This window comes from Oncorhynchus tshawytscha, linkage group LG09 (assembly GCF_018296145.1).
Source record: "Oncorhynchus tshawytscha isolate Ot180627B linkage group LG09, Otsh_v2.0, whole genome shotgun sequence".
Classification (NCBI taxonomy): Eukaryota; Metazoa; Chordata; class Actinopteri; order Salmoniformes; family Salmonidae; genus Oncorhynchus; species Oncorhynchus tshawytscha.
In genome coordinates, this window is record NC_056437.1 from 77,285,563 (window position 1) to 77,312,230 (window position 26,668).

The window sequence follows — 26,668 nt, forward strand, 5'->3', positions numbered from 1 at the left end:
TTGTACAGCAGGTCACCATAACAAATACATTTATAAAGCCAGCGATGTTTATCTCTGATAAGTAACAAAACATCAACCATTATCACTAGCAATCCGATTGCATTTCCCTCAAAAAATCATGTACATTGTGGTGAACGTAGTTTCGTAGTAGGCAAATCAATGGGGGTATCAACAATTTACAATATTCCATAGAGGTGAAAATATACTATGAAACAAACAGCCAATGCTATGGATGTATTATTTAATTTAACTATCAATGTAAAAGTTGTTCAAAACCTTAATCGATACATTTATTAATGAAATGTGATCCCATATTCTCAATGCGTTTCACCTATACATCAACGTAATGGTAAAGTCCAAAATGCCCGGGTTTCCGCGCGAAAAGAGGGCCCGCGCGTCTGAACTGCATATAGCCTACAACAGATGCTACACACATTGTTGTTCAGATAGCTCTGGTTTTAGCACATTGTTTTAACGATTCTTTGTTGTTGTTTTTTAATCTAAACGAATTTCATATTTTAGTCTATCACGCTCACACTTGAAATGCCAGCCAATACCTCCTTGTCTCTGCCGGTGGATGTCAGGAAAAGGTAACGTTACAAGCTAGCTAGCGCAAATGTAATGTTGCAGTGCTGTCATGTTCGGCTAGCTAGCTTGCAGCACACTGCATTCAGTTCACCCTTTGTCCTGTCAAATAAGCACACATGCATGGCATGGGGTATTCTAATTCTCACCGCATCACACGATCCACCATTCCATGCACAATACTGCGAATGAATGTTGCCATGCTGAAGCTGCTCAGCTAACTGGATTGCTAGCTAGCATCTTCCACACAGTTTACTACCTATGCCATGTCTAGCTATTTAACTGTACCAAAGATGCATTGTGCTTTGGAATAGATTTGGCGCCAAATAATACATTTTGGCTCATGTCAGCTGTTTCCTCTCACTTCAATATTGGATACATGCACGTTTTTATTTCCTAGTTGGCTAACTAATGTTAACGTTCGCGTTATGCTCTAATTGTTAGCTTGCTAGCTATCATCGACTATTTGTGAAATGGTAGCAACTCAAAACGGCTAGCTATCTACTTTGTCTGTTTACAGCATAACATTACTCTAGCTGGCTTATTTTATTCGATGCTTGGTACAGTAGCTAGGATAGGAATTCAAATCTAAGTCAGGTTTACAATCAAGTGTCCAGCTAATTAGCTAGATATCGTTAACATTTTAGCGTTAGCGACTTGCCAACCAGTTGTACCATGTTGGATTTGACTATGTTCATGTTTAGGTCATTGTAGCAAGTGGGTAGCACTTCATTAAAAAAAAAATATATATATATATATTTAAACAGGCTGGAGGTGTTGGAAAAAGATGAAGATGGGATCTCAGATGAGGTGAGTGACCTGAACTTCCAAGTTGGACATTTGGTTTCGGTTGCTATAGACTTATTTACGTGTTCTATGTTATTTCATCGTTGACTAATGTCCAAAAAGCCGATCATGACTATCCCTTTGTGAAGTTGTATTCGTCGTATGTACAAGATACACATGGTATACATCGTCCAACGAAATGGTTACTTGCAGGTCGCTTGGCAATATGAAATAATACAAGAGAAGGTAAATGGCTCAAACTAGAATAAACATTTTGTGCATTCTTGTATTATACTTATGCTAATCTATAGTCTAATATTTACACCTGTTTTGGGGATTGCTGGGCAAGTTTTTACTTTGTGCATTATTTTGTGTGTGGCATGCAATCGTGAGGATTTGTATTTATTTTTTCACCTTTTATTTAACCAGGTAGGCTAGTTAAGAACAAGTTCACATTTGCAATTGCGACCTGGCGAAGATAAAGGAAAGCAGTTTGACACATACCGCAACAGTTTACCTATGGAATAAACAAACACAGTCAATAATACAGTAGAAAAGGTCTATATACAGTATGTGGAAATGAGGTAGGATAAGGGACGTAAGACAATAAATAGGCCATGGTGATGAAGTAATTACAATATAGCAATTAAACACTGGAATGGTAGATGTGCAGAAAGAAAAAATATATCACACACACAACTGTGCAAGTAGAGATACTGGGGTGCAAGATGAATGTGAGGAGAGCTGCATAGTGTTCAACATTCTGATGGCTTGTAGCTACAAGCTGTCTCCGAGCCTGTTGGTATCAGACCTCATGCTCCAATAGTCTTCCTCACAGTAAGCGAGTGAACTGCTTGTGGCTAAGCACTTAAAATAACTTAGATGGGTAGCACCTTCCAAAGTAGGTCTTAAACGAGTTCATTTAACTCATAGGACCTTGTCAAAGAAAAGGTGGAGTTGGTGCAGGACTTCCTGCATGCGGATGCCCAGGACCAGCTCAGCAGCCTGAAAGCCAAGATGAAGAGTTCAGAGATCTCAATGGTGAGTTGTGGCTGCATCCTGTCACTCTAACGAATCCACTCACTCTGGCCCATCACTCACTCCACAGAAATAGAATCTTTGGGTTTGTCCAAAATGGCACTTTAATTCCTATATAGTGCAGTGCTTTTAACCAGGGCCTGCATGTTCCCCTCAGGATGGCTACCTCTCTAAGGTGAAGGCCCTATTGGGACGTGAGCTGTGTGTGGAGAATGGCTCACATGGGGATGTTGTGGAGCAGAACTGCAAGAATGGCAAAACAAATGGCTCTGCAGCAAATGGTGACTCTCACAAGGAAGAGGATGATGATGGAATCATGGACACCAAAGAGGCTGATGCCATGAAGTCTCCTTCTGCCCCCAAAGGCAAGGGAGGACGGAAGATCAAGTCAGACTCTGAGCCCAAGAGTGAGTAGGAGTGGCTGGGAACATCAATTTGAAATCTATACAGTATCCCTTACTTTTCTGTGATGTCTCTTGTTCTGAAAGATTGGTTCTGATGCCCATCTAATTGTTTGACCAAGCAACTTGTAAAACACCAAACACATTTTTAGAGAACTGTACATTTTGGGAAATGACCAAGTGTTGAGGCACATGTATGCATGTGCAATTGATTCCATATCCTTAAATAATAAAACATTGTTTCTTTGCTTATGTCCAGAATCTCCTGGTTCCAGGGTCACAAGAAACTCTGTCTCCGGGAAACAACCGACCATCTTATCAATGTTCTCCAAAGTGTGAGTAGGAACTCATCTGTTTTCCTTAACTTTTCAAGGTCTTATGCATTCTGCTCATGAGTAAACCTTCCTCTTGCTCCCTTGCAGTCAGAAGTGCAAGTCTGAGGTGAATGGAGTGGTTACAAATGGAAAAGTGGAAGAGCAGGATAAAATAGAGCGGGACATGGAGGAAGAGGTGATCTTATTGTTTGGCACCTGCCACTCAAACCTTGTGATTTACTCTTATTCATCAATGCTCCTGCTAATCAGTCCTTTCTGTTGTAGACACCGGAAGAGAAGCGTTTTAAAGTGGAGTCAGACAATAAGTAAGACCTTCCACCTTCTAACCCCCTCCCTTCAATTGGCCACACCCTTCCTCCAATTTGCATTGACTGTCACATCTCTCTTCTCAGGCCAGTTGCAGAGGACGCCACTAGTGAGAAAATGAAGCAAGTGGCTCCAGCTAAGGTGAGGCCTATTCCTGCACTCACGCAGTTATAATTTTGGTGCAGAGTTGCCGTGTCACTGATGCTCATCTCCTGTTTCAGACTCCACCCCCTAAATGTCCAGACTGCAGGCAGTATCTGGATGACTCGGACCTCAAGTTATTTCAGGGAGATCCTGATAATGCGGTGAGAAACTCAAGCGTGACTACAGAATGTGATATGGTGCCATTTTAACGTAGCATTGGGGCCAACTGGATAATTGTTGAATGATGACTTGCACTAAATAGGCTTTTATAGAGTAAAACAATATGGAGTTATTCTGGTAGAACAATCAATGAAACCATTACTTTTCTTGCTTATGTTTGTATATTTACAGCTGGATGAGCCAGAAATGTTAACAGACGAGCGCCTTTCTCTGTTTGACTCAAACGAAGACGGCTTTGAGAACTACGAAGAACTACCCCAGCACAAGATTACCAACTTCTGGTGAGTGGTCCCTTCATGCTGTCCCTTCAAATGTATACCGCATCAGCCTTTTAGTGCATGTTTTTTGCTGTCACCTTGGTAAAAGTGAACTGTTCTTTGTTGCAGTGTTTATGACAAGCATGGCCACCTGTGTCCATTTGACTCTGGGCTCATTGAGAAGAATGTTGAGCTGTACTTCAGCTGTGCAGTCAAGCCCATCTATGATGACAACCCCTGCATGGATGGTATGGCCCTGACCTTTTTCACACTAACTGTTTATATACTTGTTTTCCTCCAACCATTCTAAATCAACTATCTTTACTAAACCATTTTTTGTGAGGTATACTTGAGTGGTGTACATCTGGCTAACTACTATACTGCTATTCTTCTAGGTGGGGTTCCTGCCAAAAAGCTTGGTCCCATCAATGCCTGGTGGATCACTGGTTTTGACGGAGGAGAGAAGGCCTTAATTGGGTTCACTACAGGTAATCTAATAAAGAGCTTCCTTTAGGTTTAAGTGGATTGAATGTTAAAACATTAGCCTAATGCCTATACTCATGGGGTGTGTGTATATAGTGACTCTGATCTCTAACCCATGACGTCTTCTCTCTCCAGCCTTTGCTGACTACATCCTGATGGATCCTAGGGAAGAGTACGCCCCCATCTTCGCCGTGATGCAGGAGAAGATCTACATGAGCAAGATGGTAGTGGAGTTCCTGCAGAAGAACCCTGACGTCAGCTATGAGGACCTCCTCAACAAGATTGAGGTGAAATACTAATGTTTGGTGTAGACACTTGACCAGGGTCGTGTTCATTAGTGCAAAATGTTTTAAATTGATGCAACTAAAGTTTAATGGATAAATGCAGGTAGTTTTTTGTTTAATGAACATGGCCCAAATCTTCATATGGCAACATCAGCTTTAGCACTGACTTGACTCGCCAGCTCTCCTCTTTGCCCCTAAGACCACAGTGCCTCCTGCTGGGCTGAACTTCAACCGCTTCACAGAGGACACGCTGTTGCGCCACGCCCAGTTTGTGGTGGAGCAGGTGGAGAGCTACGACGAGGCCGGGGACTCTGACGAGCAGCCCATCATCGTCACCCCCTGCATGAGGGACCTGATCAAGCTGGCTGGGGTCACCCTGGGAAAGAGGTAATGATAGGACCTGGTATTGTCTGATGTTGCAACAGACTTGCCATTATAAGCACAACCCCCCTGTCCTTCCTTCCCTTTTAGTGCTGTCTGCTTCTCACTAGGCTGTGTGGCTGGAAGATAATCATAACTCTTAGTATGAAGTTAAAATGGCAGACTTGTCTGTCAGTAGCTGGATTGAAGATGCAATTCAGTCTTAATTTGGCTGTGGTTCATTTTATGTTGAAACCGTAAAGCTAAAGGTCCAGCCACCAGAGCTGTGTATGTTCACATGCTGATTTGTGTTGTGGAACAATAAGGGGGTCATGTTTGTCTCCCTGCTGTCTGTTCCCTCTGATCCCTGGTGTTTAACAATCCTCTTGACATTCCCTAATGCAGCATGCTGTTGTACTGGTAGGTATTCTACAGCCCTTCGGTCTGAATATATCCTTGGCTTGTTTGGTGTGCATTGCAACAAATGTGTTGTCATAGAGCAATTTGGTGAACTGTATAGCTCATCCCAATTTGTGCTGTTTGTCATTTAAAAAAATCTGCTGCATGGCTGCTTTGGCTGTCGAGCTTGAACACAGCATTACTACATTTGTACTAATATTTATTATACTAATTGATTGCTTTGGGCCATCACCCAACCACCTGCTTCTTTGCCTTCATAGGAGAGCTGCTAGAAGACAGGCCATCCGCCATCCCACCAAGATTGAGAAGGACAGCAAAGGAGGGCCCACTAGAGCGACTACCACCAAGCTGGTCTACAAGATCTTTGACACTTTCTTCTCTGACCAGATTGATCAGAATGAGAAGGATGGTGGAATAAAACGCCAGCGCTGTGGTGTCTGTGAGGTAACTTACTAAGTGCCAATCTGAATAAGGTTGAGCCAAGGCTGGGAGGTGCCTTATTTAATTGCACTTTGAATAAGTGCAAACCTTCTGCCACTCGCACTAGCTAAACCCTTATGCAACTAATTGGAACAGTCTTCTGTTCATAATTGAAGTATGTAGCACTTTAGAATTAATTTAACTAGGCAAGTCAGTTAACAAATTATTATTTACAATGACTGCCTACGAAAAGGCCGCCTGTGGGGATGGGGGGCCTGGGATTAAAAATATAGGACACAACACTATGTAAAGATTTAACCTTTCTAGTGCAGGCGTTCCGCCAGCGGAACCCGTCAACCACATTCCAATAAAGGCAGCGCACGAAATTCAGTCCAATACAGCAAAATGAAAGAAACATCTTGTTAATCTACCCATCGTGTCCGATTTAAAAATAAAAAAAATATTAAAATAAAAAAATGCTTTACAGCGAAAGCACAACATATGATTGTTAGGTCATAGCCAAGTCCAAAAAAAACAGCCATTTTCCCAGCCAAAGATAGGAGTCATAAAAAGCAAAAATATAGATAAAATATTCACTAACCTTTGATCTTCATCAGATGACACTCATGGGACATCACGTTACACAATACATGTATGTTTTTGTTCGATAATGTGCATATTTATATCCAAAAATCTGTTTACATTGGCGCGTTAAGTGCAGTAATGTTTTGTTTCCAAAACATCTGATTTTGCAGAAATACTCATAATAAACATTGATAAAAGATACAAGTGTTATTCACAGAAATAAAGAGACTTCTCCTTAATGCAACCGCTGTGTCAGATTTCAAAAAAGCTTTAAGTACAGCGGTCAGAGACCAAAACAAGCCATACAGATACCAGCCATGTTGTGGAGTCAACAGAAGTCAGAAATAACATTATAATTCACTTACCTTTGATCTTCATCAGAATGCACTCCCAGGAATCCCTGTTCCACAAATGTTTTTTGTTCGATAAATTCCATAATTTGTCTAAATACCTCCCCTTTTTGTTCGCATTTAGTTCACAAATCCAAATTCACGACGCGCAGGCCAGACAAAGTCAAATTCCATTACAGTTTGTAGAAACATGTCAAACAATGTATAGAATCAATCTTTAGGATGTTAACATAAATCTTCAATGTTTCAACCGGAGTTTGTCTTTTAGAAAGGAAAACGGCTACCTCTCTCGGACACGCGCCTGACCGAGCTCATGGCATTCTGCCAGACATCTTACTCAATCAGCTCTTATTATCTCCTCGTTCACAGTAGAAGCCTGAAACAAGGTTCTAAAGAATGTTTGCATCTAGTGGAAGCCTTAGGAAGTGCAATATGACCCCATAGACACTATTGGATAGGCAAAGACTTGAAAACTGACAAACCTCAGATTTCCCACTTCCTGGTTGGATTTTTTTTGTCATGTTTTTGCCTGCCATATGAGTTGTTATACTCAGACATCATTCAAACAGTTTTAGAAACTTCAGAGTATTTTCTATCCAAATCTACTAATAATATGTATATCCTAGCTTCTGGGCCTGAGTAACAGGCGCTTTACTTTGGGTACTCTTTCATCTGGATGTGGAAATACTGCCCCCTACCCAAGAGAGGTTAAGACAACACAGCATGGCAGCAACACATGGTACAAACATTATTGGGAACAGGTGTTGTATATGGAGGACGAGGGCTGCTGTCTATCTCAGATATGGGGGAGTGAGGCCTAGGAAGGTTTTACAAGTAAGCATTCTTGCGACGGGTATACAGAGATGACCAGTATAGAGTGCAGTGATGTGTCCTATAAGGAACATTGGTGGCAAATCTGATGGTAGAATGGTAAAGAACATCTAGCCTCTCAAGAGCACCCTTACCTGCCGCTCTCTAAATTACATCTCCGTATTCTAGCATGGGTAGGATGTTCGTTTGGCAGCTGGGGTGAAAGAGGAGCGACTGATGGAGGAAACCAAGTCTAGATGTAACTTTAGGCTGCAGCTTTGGTATGAAATGCCCTAGTTTAAAACACATGTTCTCATTCTTCTGTCTCCAGGTTTGCCTAGTTCCAGACTGTGGCAAGTGTACAGCCTGCAAGGACATGATCAAGTTTGGGGGTAGTGGTCGCAGCAAGCAGGCTTGCCAGAAGAGGAGGTAAGTTAGCTGGTCTTTAGTGCCCCTCTTCCCCCTTAGCTGCCTAGATAAATGGTGCCTGCCATGGCTGTAACTGAACACTCATACCATTTTTGTTCCAGAACACTTCCTTCCCATGAGCTCATTCTGGAAAAAATGCTAAACAGTTCCGAGACTCTTAAAACTGACTTGATTGTTTTATTTTAATTTTATTTTTAACTGCCACCAAGTGTGAATGGGGCTATGCTAGCCAGCTAATGAACATCTTCAGAGGCCTTTATTTCAAATTGGGGGCTTATGTTGTTGGTATGGTGACTTGAACTCATTGATAAGGGAGCAAATCACATTAGCCAATGTAATTTCCCCACCAGATGCCCCAACCTGGCAGTAAAGGAGGCTGAGGATGATGAGAACATAGAGGAAGAAGAGTTGTTGCCTGTAAAGGCCCCTTCAAAGAAGGTGTCCAAGGCCAAGACTAAGAAGCAGAGCAATGGCAAGCTGACCTGGGTTGGAGACTCTATCAAAGTATGTACTCCTTAGTGTTGATGTTCTTAACCTCAAACTGATCAAAATATCCCTTAGTACACCAGACTTTTAATATAAAAAATGTGTACGTAATTTCCCTGACTTGCTGCAATGCAAACAGCTATTGGGATAAAGGTTCTCTCCTCTCCCTCCTGTGTTCAGACTGAGGGGAAGAAGCAGTACTACATGAAGGTGTGTATGGACAATGAGGTGCTGGAGGTGGGAGACTGCGTTTCTGTCAGCTCTGATGACCCATCAATCCTGCTCTACCTGGCCAGGTAGGTCCTAGAACAGTTTAAGAATCTTGACTTAGCCTTTTCTATTGGTTTCTGTCTGGGTCAGGTGTTGACTGTCTTGGGTCTCCAGGATCACATCCCTGTGGGAGGATAACAATGGGAAGTGGTTCCATGCCCACTGGTTCTGCCGCGGTACAGATACTGTACTGGGGGAGTCCTCTGACCCTCTGGAGTTGTTCCTGGTCGAGGACTGTGAAGACATGCAGCTGAGCTACATAGAGGGCAAGGTCAACGTCATGTACAAGGCCCCTTCAGACAACTGGTTTATGGAGGTAAGAATTCATTGGCTTTATCGCTCTTTAAGCGTAGTCGCTAGCCTGGTCCCAGATCTGTGTGCACGGTCTTTCTAACTCCTACAGTCATTGCCATGCCAATTGTCTATACAGTTACTACTCAATGCACCTCATCACTGATGTATTTTGTACCACTGTGTTTTCAGGGTGGCATGGTAGAGGACATCAAGGTGATTGACGATGACAATGGGAAGAATTTCTTCTACCAGCTGTGGTATGAAGGAGACTGTGCCCGCTTTGAGACCCCGCCCACCTTCACACCCCAAGAGGACTGCAAGTACAAGTGAGTCATAATTGACATTTGACAGCCCTATCAGTGCTAGAAGTACTTACATTTGGAGCTCTGAAAATCTAGTACTGAAATACCTTAAAGCTAACATTTCCTCAGTGTGGTTCTTAAAGTCATTTTGAAATGTGTTGTAGCCAAGGTTTTTTAATCTCCTGCTCCAACGATTTCATTTCTGATCAGTTTGTGATGTAGACTTTCATTTCTTTCCTACAGTTTCAATTGACTGGTGTTGCGGTAAAACCATGTACGGTTATTATGACATCAAATGTTGTCTTGAACTTGGCTTGCCATACAAAGGGACATTTTGGCTGTTTTTTGTTTGAGAAACATGATACAATACCCTACATCTCAAATGGAAAAATGTTGAATTCCAATGCATAGTGCCTTTGGAAAGGCTTGTCAAGTGGTAATGCTGTTTTTCTTCTATACTGCAATTCAATACAAATTGAGGTCTTCAAATTACAATTCAGTGCTTGAAAGTCGTTGAATTTTACTTAGCAATGTCTAAACCTTTTAAGTGTGACATTTTGATAGGAGGATTAGTAAGTTGGTCTTGGGTTACCGTGTCCCCTGTATTTCAGCTTCTGTGCCAGCTGTAGTAGGGCTGAGGAGAGGGAAGAACAGGAGACTCCTCGGGTGTTTGAACCCATAAAGGCCGAGGACCACGACTCCAAGGCCTTATATGTTCTGGCCTGCCTGAAGGGAGAGCAGTTCAGGGTGGGAGACAACTGCTACCTACCGCCCGACGCATACAACTTCAGGTGAGTGGAACATCCAGGAATACTGACACTTATACATGGCATTGTTGAATACTTGTTTCTGATTGGTAAGCTAGGTTTGGTTTGCTAAGCTAGCAAGTCTAGTTGCCTTGGTGACCAAAACAATGTAGTGAACTTGCTATCTACTTCAGTGGATGTTAAACATTTCTAGTGGCAAATGTGTTCAATTAAAGGCATCAACTCTGGACTCTAAGCATTCTCTGGAAAATAATGCAACTCCATGGCATTTTAGTTCAGCTCCGCTAGCACATTGTGGAACACCTTCCACGTTCATGATTTTCATAGGATGCAAAGCCCCTCGTTGATTCTCATGCATCAGTGGTATTCAAAGTTGGTGTCGTGGGGTCGTGACAATACTAAGAGTACAGGTTATTGTATGGGACACTAGACAAATGTTTTTGAGAAAGATATGTTAACCTCTGGGATATGTGAGACGCTAGCGTCCCACCTGGCCAAAAGCCAGTGAAAATACAGAGCACCAAATTAAAATAATTTACTATAAAAAAATTACTCATGAAATCGCACATGTAAGATACCAAATTAAAGCTACACCTGTTGTGAATCCAGGCAACCTGTCAGATTTCAAAAGGGCTTTTCGGCGAAAGCAAATGCTGCTATTTGAGGATAGCACCTCCGTAAACAAAGAAGCATATTTCAACCCTGCAGGTGCGACAACGCAGAAATAAAAATATAATTCATGCCTTACCTTTGACAAACTTCTTTTGTTAGCACTCCAATATGTCCCATTAACGTAAATAATCGATAAAATTTAAGACTGGATGATCTGTGTGCAATACAGGAGAAAAATAAACTGTAGCTAGCTTTCTGGTCACCCGCCTCTAACAGTACACTTGAAGTGACCCTCATTCTGAACAGGGCTACTTCTTCAATACACAAAGGAATAACATCAACCAATTTCTGAAGACTGACATCCAGTGGAAGCGGTAGGAACTGCAAGAAGGTCCCTTAGAAATCTGGATTCCCAATGGAAAACTCATTGAAAAGAGTGACCTCAAAAAAGATCTGAAGGGTTTCGCCTGCTAAATAAGTTCTGTTATACTCAGATATGATTCAAACAGTTTTAGAAACTTCAGTGTTTTCTATCCAAATCTACTAATAATAATATGCATATTTTCTGGGGATGAGTAACAGGCAGTTGAATTTGGGCATGCATTTCATCCGGCTGTGAAAATACTGCCCTCTGTCACCAAGAAGTTAAGGGATAAATCTAATGAATTGAAGATCATTTGATGTAAATGTAATTGTATTGATTTGGGACGGGTGGGTCCCAAGAGATTCTGGTGCAAAAATGGGGTCCCTGCTGAAAGTTTCAGTACCACTGCCTTACATAGGCATGGTCTCCATTGGGGACAACTAGGCAAATCCTATTGTTGGCAAATTCAACGTCAGCTTTTAATTTAAAAAAAATCTCTTACATTAACATTATTTTCTTGTGTGTTCAGTGTGAAGGCAGCCAGTCCAGTGAAGCGTCCTCACAGGAAGGAGGATGTGGATGAGGAGTTGTACCCAGAGTACTACAGGAAGCATTCAGACTACATCAAGGGCTCCAACCTGGATGCCCCTGAGCCCTTCAGAGTGGGACGCATCAAGGAGATCTTCTGCAACAGACGCAGCAACGGGAAGGCTGACGTGTCTGAAGTCAAACTGCGCTTGTACAAGTTCTACAGGTGAGCACCCAAGTCAAATGTCATGGTAGAACTGCAAAGAAGGACCCCTTGGATCCATGTCAAATTTAGTGACTTTTGTACAATGAGAATTTTGGCCTAAAATGAATCTCTTCACTGTAAGGGATGTGAACTGGTGCCAATACGTGCATGTCTGTATTTAGTGGTTTTACTGTACTCTTAATGTTCACCCTCTGTCAGGCCTGAGAACACTCACAAGGGGGCGAAGGCAGGTTACCACACAGACATCAACCAGCTGTACTGGAGTGACGAGGAAGTGACAGTCAACATGTCAGAGGTGTTGGGCCGGTGTCGTGTGGAGTACGGAGAGGACCTGAATGAGACCGTTCAGGACTTCTCCTCAGGTGGACCTGACCGCTTCTACTTCCTTGAGGTGAGGCTGGACTAGATGAGAAGCAATTGAGCAACTTTAACTTCACATTATTCTTGCATGCTAAGTAGCTGAGATGCTCATTTGAGGAAGTTTGCTCAAGATGGTAATATCGGTCTCCTTCTAACTCAAAGGCTTATAATGCCAAGTCCAAGAGTTTTGAGGACCCACCCAACCATGCCCGCTCTGCTGTGAACAAGGGCAAGGGGAAAGGGAAGGGCAAAGGTAACTACTCTCCTCTGTGAGACTTATTGCCAGTCACATAGTTCTCTCCTTTTGAAATGTCCTCATGCCTATTAGAGGTTTAGGCTTGTCATGAGGCTTCTCCGACTACTGTTGTAACTGTGGTTCCAAACCCCCTGCCCTCCAGGTAAAGGGAAGTCGTCTTCTGCTCAGGAGCCTCCAGACCAGGAGCCTCAGGACCCCAAGGTGCCCAAGCTGCGTACCCTGGACGTGTTCTCTGGCTGCGGTGGGCTCTCTGAAGGCTTCCACCAAGCTGGTTAGTAGTTTCTTCACTTCAACAGATTGGGAAATGTTTAAGTTGTGGGTGACCGAGGGAACTTATTTTAATATACAGGGAGAATTTCTTACAAGAGTCAAGTTAAGTGTTTGTCAGGCCACATAGTGACTGTAATTTGTTGCTCCTACCTGTCAGGTATTGCTGAGACTCTGTGGGCCATCGAGATGTGGGACCCAGCAGCCCAGGCCTTCAGACTGAACAACCCGGGCACCACAGTGTTTACAGAGGACTGCAATGTGCTGCTAAAGCTGGTGATGTCTGGAGAGAAGACTAACTCCCTGGGCCAGCGGCTGCCCCAGAAGGGAGACGTGGAGATGCTGTGTGGAGGCCCTCCCTGTCAAGGCTTCAGCGGCATGAACCGCTTCAACTCCAGAACCTACTCCAAATTCAAAAACTCTCTGGTGGTGTCTTATCTCAGGTCAGTTAAACATATGTAGGAGTATATTATTGATCTGTCCAAGTACAGAAGCTCCAGTCTAAGTGGTTGCTGTGTAGTTGTATACTTTTCCCCTAACGTGTATTCTCCTATAGTTACTGCGACTACTACAGACCCAAGTTCTTCCTGCTTGAGAACGTGAGGAACTTTGTCTCCTTCAAAAGCTCCATGGTCCTGAAACTGACTCTGCGCTGTCTTGTCCGCATGGGCTATCAGTGCACATTCGGAGTCCTTCAGGTGAGTTATTAGTTAACTTAAATCAGAAAGAAACATGCCAGCTTATGAATCCAATAGTCTGCAGTATTATGCAATTTTAGTTATGGTGCTACATGTTGTGAAAGTCATTCATGGGATATGCTTGAGCCTGACCTCTGCTGTCCACTTCCCAGGCTGGGCAGTACGGTGTGGCTCAGACGCGGCGCAGGGCCATCATCCTGGCGGCCGCGCCTGGGGAGAAGCTTCCTCGCTACCCAGAGCCCCTGCATGTGTTCGCTCCCCGGGCATGCTCTCTCAACGTGGTGGTGGACGATAAGAAATATTTCAGCAACGTCACACGGTAACCAGTCAATGTAAACGCGTGCTGTATAGCTTGTGATGTGAAGGATGAGGGTTGTGTCTAGTTTCTGATTGTTCCTTCCTGTTTCAGAGGTAATGGCGGTGTGTACAGGACCATCACAGTCAGGGACACCATGTCTGACCTGCCAGAGATCCGCAACGGAGCGTCTGCTCTGGAGATTTCCTACAACGGAGAGCCCCAGTCCTGGTTCCAGAGGCAGATCAGAGGCACACAGTACCAGCCCATCCTCAAAGACCACATCTGCAAGGTACAGCTGCTGCCTCATAGTTACAATCACCTGGTGGCTCAGCAGTAACTTGTTAGAACAGCCAAAGGTGTGGCTCTGTCTTCTCTTGGATAATTTAGTCAGCTATTAGACTTCAGTGCAGCTTAGTGAAAAGCTGTTTTGGTTTTTACAGAAGCAGAGCAAATTTGTAGTGCCTCTAATGCTTGCGGTGTTGGTTAAATTCATGGCGTGTGGTGACTGTCTACGTCAAAACAGGAATGGATCATCTCGGAAGTAGAACTAGGAGTAAAAATCGTTACTTCTCAATGGAATTATGCAATGCCCCATATATGCACTGAGAACTGTCACAAGGATGGATGGCTTTCCCTGAAACAAACTAAGTCCCTCTTTTGTTCCCAGGACTTGAGTGCCCTTGTAGCTGCCCGTATGAGGCACATCCCCCTGGCGCCTGGCTCTGACTGGAGGGACCTGCCCAACATCGAGGTCCGGCTGAGAGATGGGACCTCATCCAAGAAGCTCCGCTACACCCACCCTGACAAGAAGAATGGTCGCAGCAGCTCTGGAGCACTGAGGGGTGTTTGTACTTGTTCAGGAGGTACTAAATTTCATGGATATTTAGGCCATACAAATGTTATGAAATGCTTAATGCATTTTATTTTTTTACATTTATTTTCATACAACGGCAACCTTATCAGTTTAGCCTCTGGGCTAAAACAGTGGGTGCTTGGAGTACTCATAACTAACATTTTTATAGCACTTTCAGGTCAGATGGCCAATCTAAGGGGTTGTTGTAACGCTGTCTGATATGTTCTTATTGCCATCCTGTCCTCCAGGGGTGCCCTGTGACCCTGCTGACAGGCAGTTCAACACACTGATCCCCTGGTGTTTGCCCCACACGGGGAACCGCCACAATCATTGGGCTGGCCTCTACGGCAGGCTGGAGTGGGACGGCTTCTTCAGCACCACCGTTACCAACCCTGAGCCCATGGGCAAGCAGGTAAAATCTAATACTGTACCAGTTCTATTGGAATTGATGAATGGCTAGGACCATTTCACCTCGGGACACAGCCATGTAATAACATATACAGTGGTTGTAAATACTAGTCTATAGAAATGTATTGGGGGTCCCTTTCCTGCAGAGCTGTAATGTTGGATGCTTTGGGTACTAAAATGTCCTGTCAGGGTCGTGTCCTGCATCCAGAGCAGCACAGAGTGGTCAGTGTGAGGGAGTGTGCACGCTCTCAGGGCTTCCCTGATACCTACCGCTTCTTCGGAAACGTTCTGGACAAACACAGACAGGTACTGGACTTGGTCTCTCTGTTCTCCATCTGGAATTCAATCCCCTACCAGAAAGTGCCTTTGAGTGATACTGTCCCCCCCAAATCAGGTTGGCAACGCTGTTCCTCCACCACTCTCCAGAGCCATTGGACTAGAGATCAAGAAGTGTGTCCTAGAGCGGATCAAGGAGCATGACGATACAAATGAGAAAGGTTAGGCCTGCTCAAAGTGCATTATATTCTGTATTAGCTACCTCTGCTCATTTGGGCAAATTACTGATAGTGGCTCTAATGTGGATGGGAAGCATGTCATCAGTATCCATACGATGTCATTTTCTTCCCTCAGAGAATGGGAAGCAGGAGAAGATGGTGTCGGACTAGTGCCCAGCCCTATTCCAATCCCCTTTCCACTGAGTCATCAAATTCCCTGGAGCCCACCAAGCCACAGGAGAGCCTCATTTTTTAAATGAGCTGGCCAGTCTGCAGTACCATTCCATGTTTATGATTTTCTAAATGTGATTTAACTGTATTTGCAAATATCTGCTTGGAACGTGAATCGTATGTAGTTTTTATATGTTGTAATATTTCAAATAAAGCTCTTATTAAATGGTGTCTTCTTGGCCTTCAGTACATCAATTTGTCTGATTTTTCAAAATGGCAGCAAAAATCAGTGCACACAGTAACTGGTGATGCTTATGTTGAATCGCTCAAATTCTAGTGAACAGGTTCCCATGTAGAATGGTCAAATGTTGTCCCAATACCCCCCCCCCCCAAACCACAAATTAAAGTCATGAGTCATTCCATGAAAAGGTTCTGTAGAGACATACATTTTTATTCAGAGCCACATTTTACTACATGAAATCGCCATCTCAGTTGTTTGATGGTCTGGGAGGGAAGAAAAGATGGTGGAATAAAATCAGTAAGTGAATCCAATGCAATTTAGTGAAGTGTCTAAACAGCCATTGAAAGCTTACAATGCATATGGAATCGCTCATCACAAGTCAAACAATACTCACTTGGCCCATTCCACATTGAGGATAAGATGATCGTATCCAAATCCTGACACTCCTGCGATGGCTCTGGCTGCATCCTCCCTGCGGTGGAAACTGATGAAGGCAAAGCCCTGAAGGACAAACAATTTCAGAATAAACCAACCAGTTGAACTTCTGAAAGACCTGTAAATGCTCCCACAATTTTCAATTACTCCATTAACTTGCTGGTGCACACTACTTCTAAACTAGTAACCATTTGAACTTCTGCTGCTCTCACCTTGGACTGGCCTGTGTTTTTGTCCTTGGCCAGGTAGATCCTGGAAATTGAGCCGAACGGCCTGAAGAGCTCCTGCAGATCCGTCTCACGGGTGTCCTCAGACAGGTTGGTCACACGGATGGTGGCGTTGTCATCAGCTGTGAAAGGATACACACTGTTAGTCTGGGTTTGTGTTCCCAGCCGTTTAGGCATCTTACCAAAATGCCTGGCTTTGTTGGAATTCCCCAAATGAAATCAAGAGAAATGTTTTACATCTCTCTGCTTAGACTGCTACGTGCTGAACCAGGACCATGAGTGTTGTCCAGACATCAAGATACTTCTCAAACGAGAAAACAGTGGAAAAGTTGAATCATACGTACATGCACCACGGCGATTGGGTTGCATGGACTCTCCTCTACGTGTGCTGCCGTCCCTCAGGCTGGGGGGCACATACTTCCCTGTTTTGCTCCCTGCAGCTGGTGCGGCAGGCTCAGGCTCGTCTGAAACAAAGTTTTTTTTTTTTTTTTAATCCATCAGTGATGTCAATTGAACAAAATCATTAACCACAATCATGACTGTACATTTACAGCACAATATAACTTCTGGGCAATTATGACAATACCTCCTGCAGTCTTCGTCGGGTCTCCAGTGGACAGGCCCAGCTGCTCGGCCAGCTCCTTCTGCATGGGACCCAGAGTGTCCTTGTAGGGGCAGCGGGTGGTCCAATGGTCTCCTTTACAGATTCGACAGGACACTATCTTCTGTCCCTTCAGCTTGTTCATGGGGTCCTCTTCCACATCTTGGGCATTCAGGTCCTGAGAGAAGGATACATGTTATTACATCACTGATTTATACCGGAACTAAAAAGGTGACAATGAACAAGGATCATAACTACATCATACAAAAACATATTGTTGGATTGTTGTGACTGAGGAGATCTCTGATGGCTCAAAGAGAACAATACTAGATCAGCTTCTCTCACTGGCTCTTTACCTCTTTGCTAGAGATGAACACCATAAAGACATCATCACTGACTGTGGTATCAGCAACATTGGGACCTGGTGGGTCATACTCTGAGTTGCCAAACTTCTTCCAGTTCTGATTGGAGGGGATAGAAAAACAATGTTAAGTCAAATCAAAATACCTTCCATTTATTAACCCCTTACACACATGGGAATTGGCCTATATGGATAGGACTAAATTGAAATGTGAATAAGGATATGCATGACCATGGCAGCAACTGAAAGAAAACACTCTGGAGATGATGGGGAAATGATCAGACTGAAGGTGATGACAACAGTTCACCTGACACATGACTGAATCCAAACATTACACTGTTGATTTTATGTGCATTTTAAATGTACTGTACTTTGACACATTTGTTGATAAAATCTGAAAATATTCTGGATAGATTCAGTAACAAAGAATATGTGTGGAACATTTTGGGTAGGTGCAACAAAGAACAGAATATGACGAGGGTTTGAGTGAGGTCTAACTGGTGTTTTCAAGTGGCCACACCTCTCCAAAGTGTGAACAGTTCCTAAGCAATTTTAATGCACTTTTATGACTTGAAGATTCTTCAACTGTAAGGTGCTTTTTTGAGCTCTCCTATCTGTGCCATTGAGGAACTAGAGGAAGCACACTTGCAGTTACTTTGTTTGGAACACCGCCCTGAATCCCTGCCTTAACCCAATTGCTGTTGGTGTTTATGCAATACAAAAACGGTCCATTATAAATCACAATCTGGGTCAGACTAGCTAAATTATAAAATATGATCTTAATGTTAGGCTTTCACAAGGCAACTCAGAGAAGCCAATCGAAATTTGTGTCATGAGTGCATTCAGATGTGTATTCAGCGGCAAATCTTCACAATACCCAACAACCAAACTCAGGTAAAGATGTTAAGAAGCCTTTTTGACCTAGACTTGGTGCTCTGGTACCACTTGCCGTGCGGTAGCAGAGAGAACAGTCTATAACTAGGGTGGTTGGAGTCCTTGGCAATTCTATGGGTGTGTCAGAGGAAGGCCCTAAAAATTGTCCAAGACTCCAGCCACCCTAGTCATAGACTGTTCTCCCTGCTACCACACAGCAAGCGGTACCGGAGCGCCAAGTCTAGGTCAAAAATGCTTCTTAACAGCTTCTACCCCCAAGCCATAAGACTCTTGAACAGTTAATCAAATGGCTACCTGGACTATTTTCATTATCCCTACCCCACCCCCCATTTTTACACTGCTGCTACTCAAATCAAATCAAATCAAATTTTATTTGTCACATACACATGGTTAGCAGATGTTAATGCGAGTGTAGCGAAATGCTTGTGCTTCTAGTTCCGACAATGCAGTAATAACGAGCAAGTAATCTAACTAACAATTCCAAAAAAAACTACTCTCATACACAGTGTAAGGGGATAAAGAATATGTACATAAGGATATATGAATGAGTGATGGTACAGAGCAGCATAGGCAAGATACAGTAGATGATATCGAGTACAGTATATACATATGAGATAAGTATGTAAACCAAGTGGCATAGTTAAAGTGGCTAGTGATACATGTATTACATAAGGATGCAGTCGATGATATAGAGTACAGTATCAACGTATGCATATGAGATGAACAATGTAGGGTAAGTAACATTATATAAGGTAGCATTGTTTAAAGTGGCTAGTGATATATTTACATCATTTCCCATCAATTCCCATGATTAAAGTGGCTGGAGTAGAGTCAGTGTCATTGACAGTGTGTTGGCAGTAGCCACTCAATGTTAGTGGTGGCTGTTTAACAGTCTGATGGCCTTGAGATAGAAGCTGTTTTTCAGTCTCTCGGTCCCAGCTTTGATGCACCTGTACTGACCTCGCCTTCTGGATGACAGCGGGGTGAACAGGCAGTGGCTCGGGTGGTTGATGTCCTTGATGATCTTTATGGCCTTCCTGTAGCATCGGGTGGTGTAGGTGTCCTGGAGGGCAGGTAGTTTGCCCCGGTGATGCGTTGTGCAGACCTCACTACCCTCTGGAGAGCCTTACGGTTGAGGGCGGTGCAGTTGCCATACCAGGCGGTGATACAGCCCGCCAGGATGCTCTCGATTGTGCATCTGTAGAAGTTTGTGAGTGCTTTTGGTGACAAGCCGAATTTCTTCAGCCTCCTGAGGTTGAAGAGGCGCTGCTGCGCCTTCCTCACGATGCTGTCTGTGTGAGTGGACCAATTCAGTTTGTCTGTGATGTGTATGCCGAGGAACTTAAAACTTGCTACCCTCTCCACTACTGTTCCATCGATGTGGATGGGGGGTGTTCCCTCTGCTGTTTCCTGAAGTCCACAATCATCTCCTTAGTTTTGTTGACGTTGAGTGTGAGGTTATTTTCCTGACACCACACTCCGAGGGCCCTCACCTCCTCCCTGTAGGCCGTCTCGTCGTTGTTGGTAATCAAGCCTACCACTGTTGTGTCGTCCGCAAACTAGATGATTGAGTTGGAGGCGTGCATGGCCACGCAGTCGTGGGTGAACAGGGAGTACAGGAGGGGGCTCAGAACGCACCCTTGTGGGGCCCCAGTGTTGAGGATCAGCGGGGAGGAGATGTTGTTGCCTACCCTCACCACCTGGGGGCGGCCCGTCAGGAAGTCCAGTACCCAGTTGCACAGGGCGGGTCGAGACCCAGGGTCTCGAGCTTGATGACGAGCTTGGAGGGTACTATGGTGTTGAATGCCGAGCTGTAGTCGATGAACAGCATTCTCACATAGGTATTCCTCTTGTCCAGATGGGTTAGGGCAGTGTGCAGTGTGGTTGAGATTGCATCGTCTGTGGACCTATTTGGGCGGTAAGCAAATTGGAGTGGGTCAAGGGTGTCAGGTAGGGTGGAGGTGATATGGTCCTTGACTAGTCTCTCAAAGCACTTCATGATGACGGATGTGAGTGCTACGGGCGGTAGTCGTTTAGCTCAGTTACCTTAGCTTTCTTGGGAACAGGAACAATGGTGGCCCTCTTGAAGCATGTGGGAACAGCAGACTGGTATAGGGATTGGTTGAATATGTCCGTAAACACACCGGCCAGCTGGTCTGCGCATGCTCTGAGGGCGCGGCTGGGGATGCCGTCTGGGCCTGCAGCCTTGCGAGGGTTAACACGTTTAAATGTCTTACTCACTTCGGCTGCAGTGAAGGAGAGACCGCATGATTCCGTTGCAGGCCGTGTCAGTGGCACTGTATTGTCCTCAAAGCGGGCAAAAAGTTATTTAGTCTGCCTGGGAGCAAGACATCCTGGTCCGTGACTGGGCTGGGTTTCTTCCTGTAGTCCGTGATTGACTGTAGACCCTGCCACATACCTCGTGTCTGAGCCGTTGAATTGAGATTCTACTTTGTCTCTGTACTGGCGCTTAGCTTGTTTGATAGCCTTGCGGAGGGAATAGCTGCACTGTTTGTATTCAGTCATGTTACCAGACACCTTGCCCTGATTAAAAGCAGTGGTTCGTGCCTTCAGTTTCACACGAATGCTGCCATCAATCCACGGTTTCTGGTTAGGGAATGTTTTAATCGTTGCTATGGGAACGACATCTTCAACGCACGTTCTAATGAACTCGCACACCGTATCAGCGTATTCGTCAATGTTGTTGTCTGACGCAATACGAAACATCTCCCAGTCCACGTGATGGAAGCAGTCTTGGAGTGTGGAGTCAGCTTGGTCGGACCAGCGTTGGACAGACCTCAGCGTGGGAGCTTCTTGTTTTAGTTTCTGTCTGTAGGCAGGGATCAACAAAATGGAGTCGTGGTCAGCTTTTCCGAAAGGGGGCGGGGCAGGGCCTTATATGCGTCGCGGAAGTTAGAGTAACAATGATCCAGGGTCTTTCCACCCCTGGTTGCGCAATCAATATGCTGATAAAATTTAGGGAGTCTTGTTTTCAGATTAGCCTTGTTAAAATCCCCAGCTACAATGAATGCAGCCTCCGGATAAATCGTTTCCAGTTTGCAGAGAGTTAAATAAAGTTCGTTCAGAGCCATCGATGTGTCTGCTTGGGGGGATATATACGGCTGTGATTATAATCGAAGAGAATTCTCTTGGTAGATAATGCGGTCTACATTTGATTGTGAGGAATTCTAAATCAGGTGAACAGAAGGATTTGAGTTCCTGTATGTTTCCTTCATCACACCATGTCACGTTGGCCATAAGGCATACGCCCCCGCCCGTCTTCTTACCAGAGAGATGTTTGTTTCTGTCCGCGCGATGCGTGGAGAAACCCGCTGGCTGCACCGCTTCGGATTGCGTCTCTCCAGTTAGCCATGTTTCCGTGAAGCAGAGAACGTTACAGTCTCTGATGTCCCTCTGGAATGCTACCCTTGCTCGGATTTCATCAACCTTGTTGTCAAGAGACTGGACATTGGCAAGAAGAATGCTGGGGAGTGGTGCACGATGTGCCCGTCTCCGGAGTCTGACCAGAAGACCGCTTCGTTTCCCTCTTTTTCTGAGTCGTTTTTTTTTTTTGGTCGCTGCATGTGATCCACTCGGTTACACTGGTTGTAAGGCAGAACTCAGGATCCGCATCGCGAAAAACATATTCTTGGTCGTACTGATGGTGAGTTGACGCTGATCTTATATTCAGTAGTTCTTCTCGGGTGTATGTAAAGAAACCTAAGATGACCTGGGGTACTAGTGTAAGAAATAACACGTAAAAAAACAAAAAACTGCATAGTTTCCTAGGAACGCGAAGCGAGGCGGCCATCTCTGTCGGCGCCGGAAGTAACTCTGTTTATTATCCATGCATAGTCACTTTACCTCTACCTACATGTACATATTACCTCAACTAACCGGTGGCCCTGTACATCGAATCTGTACCGGAACCTCCTCTATATAGCCCCACTACTGTTATTTTATTGTTGCTCCTTGATTATTTGTTATATATTTTTTTTCTTCTTATAACTGCATTGTTGGTTAATTGCTTGTAAGTAAGCACCTGTTGTATTTGGCACATGTGACAAATACAATTAGATTTCTGTTCAGTATGGGGGGGGGGTATAATGCCCTGTCATCTTGTAACTGTATATCAAACATTGTGATCATAGATGTTGACAGTGTATATTAAATGAGTCTTAGGATATGGAAATGTGAAGTGCCCATTTGGACTAACGTGTGTTTGGCTTGCTTGTATGACATCAGTGGTATTTACTATAATCCGTAACATCTCATCTGTCATAAAACACATAGAGCCTCGTAATTTACAGCATTTCCCTCACTCAGACAAAACCATTCTAAAGTGACCCAATTAGCGGGATGGATGGGAGAAACTTCTTGTCACACGCAGTGCTCAAGTTCAGAACAGCTGTTAGTCAAAACCCATACAAAGCTGAGGAGGAGACCCTGAGCTCTGATGTCGTGCATTGCATGTTATTGTACAGCCACTGCCTCCAAATCTGCCATTTCCAATCCATATACAGGTACAAGTGTAAAGGGTTAATGTACAATCCTATCAAACTCAATACTGAGGTGTTGTGCAACAAATGTTAAGATTGTGCTAAATTCCCAAATAAAATACTGACCTTTCTCCTGGCAACAGCTTTGGAGGCCTTCCTAGTCTCAATCTTGAAGGTGCGAATAATCTATAACATAAATGACAAATGTTCATTTCTTGGTTAGTTACATCTGATTCAGACATCAGGGGCAGTAGACTATGTGGGAAGGAATCAAGAAACTCACTCTCCTATTTTGATGAGCATTAAAACAAAAAAGTACCTTGAACTTCTTTCCATCCTCGTCGATCTTGTATTCCGTGATGGTTTTGACATTTCCTTTGACGGTTTCTTTTAGAGGGGGTAGGGTACCTGGTGGTGGGGATGACAACACACAAATGAGGTCCTGATAGTTAACAATAATATCGATACTGTCTGTTAGTGGATTGTCTGCCTACCACCAACTACCCACCATATGACGAGTAGACTTTGCTTCCCTGACAGACTAACGTTCGTTACTAGCTAGCCAACTAACGTTAGGGGGGGGGCGGGGGGGTAGCCTTCTCCCTGACAAATCCCCAAAATTGTCGTACTGACTACGATGTGTGACAGAGAAACTAACGACTATAATGAAGAAAAAATACACGTGGAAATCGCCTGGTTTAGCTAGCAAGTTAATGCTAGCCAGCTTCTTACCTTCGTCTCCCTCCTCTTCAACCTGATCGGCCCAACTAGGCTTGGAACTAGAAAGAAGGATTAACACACAGTGTTTGAGAATTCAAAGACATGATATATACGAGAATCATTATATTTATATTGAAGAACTCACTCGTCGTATTCAATCGACGGCATTCTGTCTGTGCGCGCAGCGGCCAGAGAACAAGGAAAAATACACGAACGACACAAACTAAAAAGCTTACCAAATAGGATAGCTAGAGTGCCACCAACGGGTATGGAGGCTACTTAATGCAACTTAAACGATTAGGCACAAAATCTTATTCGATGAGGTTTATCGGCGGTTGGCAACCAATTAATGTTGAATTACCGCAACCTAACGTTACTAGACTGGAGTATAACTACCTTATACTTTGCTTGAATTTGTTTTTAATCAACAAATACCCTACCATCTAAACACAAAAAAATATATAATAATAATAAACAATATAAAAATAAACCACCCCCCTGCTCCACTTTTTAAATATATTTATTCCTACCTCAGGCCAACAGCCTGAAAATACTTAACACACTGTAACTCTTCTGACATCAAGTCTCGCACAACAACAAAAAACCTTCCTGCAGCTGCCACCACAACCTCGATTTTCTGCGATGTACATTACATCCCTGCAGTTCAGTTGATAACCATTGCTATAATTGCTAAAAATCCAATCTTACTGAAACATATATCACTTGGCCTATCCCTCTGTACTGGTACAGATCTACAACTTACACCACTCCTCTCAGGATCCCTCCCCCTTGACCCATCTTCCTCTAATTCCTTCCCTGCCTCAGCATATAACAACTGCTCTAACCCTGGAAACCTCAACCTGCCTCTCTTGCACTGGACATTTCTGATCCCCAGCCCCATGGGCACCCCTACAATTAACACATACCACTACTTTCCCCAATGCTACAAATTCCTTTGCCTAATGCCCCATTCTGCACATGTCTTACACCAAGGAATCTCCCTCCTACACACTCCTACATATGCCCGTAAACAGGGATCCTCAACTAGATTCAGCCGGGGGCCAATTTTTTCTTGAGTGGTAGGTCGGGGGGGCCATATCATAATTACAAATCATTTGTAGATTGCAAATTGACCGCAAGATAGGGGTGGTATATAGAAGATAGCCCTATTTGGTAAAAGACTAAGTCCATATTATGGCAAGAACAGCTCAAATAAGCAAAGAGAAACAACAGTCCGTCATTACTTTAAGACATGAAGGTCAATACGGAACATTTCAAGAACTTTTAAACTTTCTTCAAATGCAGTCGCAAAAACCACCAAGCGCTATGATGAAACTGTCTCTCATGAGGACTGATGATGACTGCCTTACAAGGCTGCAGAAATTATAACACTGTAACCACCATGCTTTCTAGGGGTACTTCAATTCGCTTTCTACATGTGAGAACTTTTTGTATTTTTCTTGTTGTCAAATCCCTGCCAAAAGTCAGCTGACCTTAGCGCTTCCAAATATGGCGTTGCAGGTTTGCCATATCTGTCAAAATTCTAATGCAATATAGAATGATTTACAATTTGTGGATTGGTGATTTACAATTGTGGATTGGTACTTATTTGTACAGATCATGATACACGAATACAAAATGCATGCTGTATGTTCACAATACATTTGGCATGATATTGATCCCATAGTGCTGAGTCAAGGAGACAGTGCAGCATGCATGCACATCGTGACAACTTTTTACCAGTTGTAGGTAGGCTATTTAATATGTTTCCATAAAACATATTAATGCACTAGAACTGATATAATGGCGACAAAGCATCGGGAAATGACTTTATGTGCTCTAGAGCTCTTTAGATAAATTCGCCCAGAGGTGGATTAAAGTAAACTGCATTCAAATGTCGACTTTTCTTATGGATAACCGAATCAAGCGAAGGGTTTTACTCATGCTCAGTTCTAGAGTAGCCTAAAATGGCATATAAATGAAAAGCCTACTTGATGGCCAACATATGCAAATGTGGCCTATCATACTCCACATTTAATGTCTGTTTCATAGTGGACTTTTCCTCCATAAATTCCGTTTCACATGTCCACTCGCGCAGCTCTCTAGAGTGGACATTTAAAATTGAGTTTATGGAGAAAAAGTCCACTATGAAACTGACATTAAATGTGGAGAATGATAGGCTACATTTGCATATGTTGGCCATCAAGTAGGCTATTAATTTCTATGCCATTGTAACAGTATAACTTTAGACCGTCCCCTCGACCATACCCGGGCGCGAATCAGGGACCCTCTGCACACATCAACAACATTCACCCACGAAGCATCGTTACCCATCGCTCCACAAAAGCCGCAGCACTTGCAGAGCAAGGGGAACTACTACTTCAAGGTCTCAGAGCAAGTAACGTCACCGATTGAAACGCTATTTAGCGCGAACACCGCTAACTAGCTAGCCATTTCACATCCGTTACACCATTCTAGGCTACTGTGACATACCATTTGACACAGTACAATAAATATGTTGAATTTACGATATCACTGGAGTCAGTGCAAATCAATTTGTGCAACTTGTTTAACCTACCTGGAGCTGGCAAACGGATTTAATAAATAGAACTCCGTTTTTTGTTGTAGCCTTTTTTTATTATGCAACTCTTAATGACCATGTATAGTTAATTAAATTGGAAGTTATCAATTGTGATCATGGTCACAGCCATATCGCGTATGTATCACAGCCATATCGCGTATGTATCATTCTCCACATTTAATTAATGTCAGTTTCAATGTGGACTTTTCCCTGAAATTAGATGTTGGCCTTTCAGTGGCTATAGGCTACGTGCATCTAGCTCAGCAAACCATGGCAACGTTG

The 26,668-nt window shown here is 43.7% G+C and overlaps 2 protein-coding genes across 3 annotated transcripts; one reads left to right on the forward strand and one right to left on the reverse strand.

Moving 5' to 3' along the window:
• The first annotated feature begins 388 nt into the window (after window positions 1–388).
• Window positions 389–16,058, forward strand: LOC112259194 (DNA (cytosine-5)-methyltransferase 1). Of its 2 annotated transcripts, XM_042327482.1 has the most exons (35): window positions 389–590; window positions 1,353–1,395; window positions 2,305–2,412; window positions 2,567–2,816; window positions 3,070–3,145; window positions 3,233–3,320; window positions 3,410–3,450; window positions 3,538–3,592; window positions 3,673–3,756; window positions 3,947–4,056; window positions 4,162–4,280; window positions 4,428–4,520; window positions 4,651–4,802; window positions 4,999–5,186; window positions 5,565–5,579; window positions 5,840–6,023; window positions 8,076–8,173; window positions 8,524–8,677; window positions 8,840–8,955; window positions 9,044–9,245; window positions 9,413–9,549; window positions 10,137–10,316; window positions 11,798–12,022; window positions 12,221–12,413; window positions 12,545–12,635; window positions 12,781–12,909; window positions 13,066–13,348; window positions 13,462–13,603; window positions 13,756–13,922; window positions 14,013–14,190; window positions 14,569–14,764; window positions 15,003–15,166; window positions 15,352–15,468; window positions 15,557–15,659; window positions 15,793–16,058. In XM_042327482.1, exons 1-35 carry the CDS (start codon window positions 544–546, stop codon window positions 15,825–15,827), a joined length of 4,563 nt encoding a protein of 1,520 aa, XP_042183416.1. In that variant the 5' UTR covers window positions 389–543; the 3' UTR covers window positions 15,828–16,058. The 2 variants fall into 2 exon arrangements, with proteins under 2 accessions (XP_042183416.1, XP_042183417.1); XM_042327483.1 differs by lacking the exon at window positions 5,565–5,579.
• Window positions 16,059–16,257: 199 nt separating this feature from the next.
• LOC112259191 (eukaryotic translation initiation factor 3 subunit G) lies at window positions 16,258–24,062 on the reverse strand. Its single transcript, XM_024433936.2, has 10 exons — window positions 23,951–24,062; window positions 23,818–23,864; window positions 23,405–23,493; window positions 23,212–23,271; window positions 17,688–17,792; window positions 17,317–17,509; window positions 17,075–17,194; window positions 16,716–16,852; window positions 16,463–16,569; window positions 16,258–16,331 (listed from the first exon to the last, which is right to left on the reverse strand). The coding sequence occupies exons 1-10, from the start codon at window positions 23,971–23,973 to the stop codon at window positions 16,316–16,318; spliced, it is 897 nt and encodes a 298-aa protein (XP_024289704.2). The 5' UTR covers window positions 23,974–24,062; the 3' UTR covers window positions 16,258–16,315.
• Between the last annotated feature and the right edge of the window lie 2,606 nt (window positions 24,063–26,668).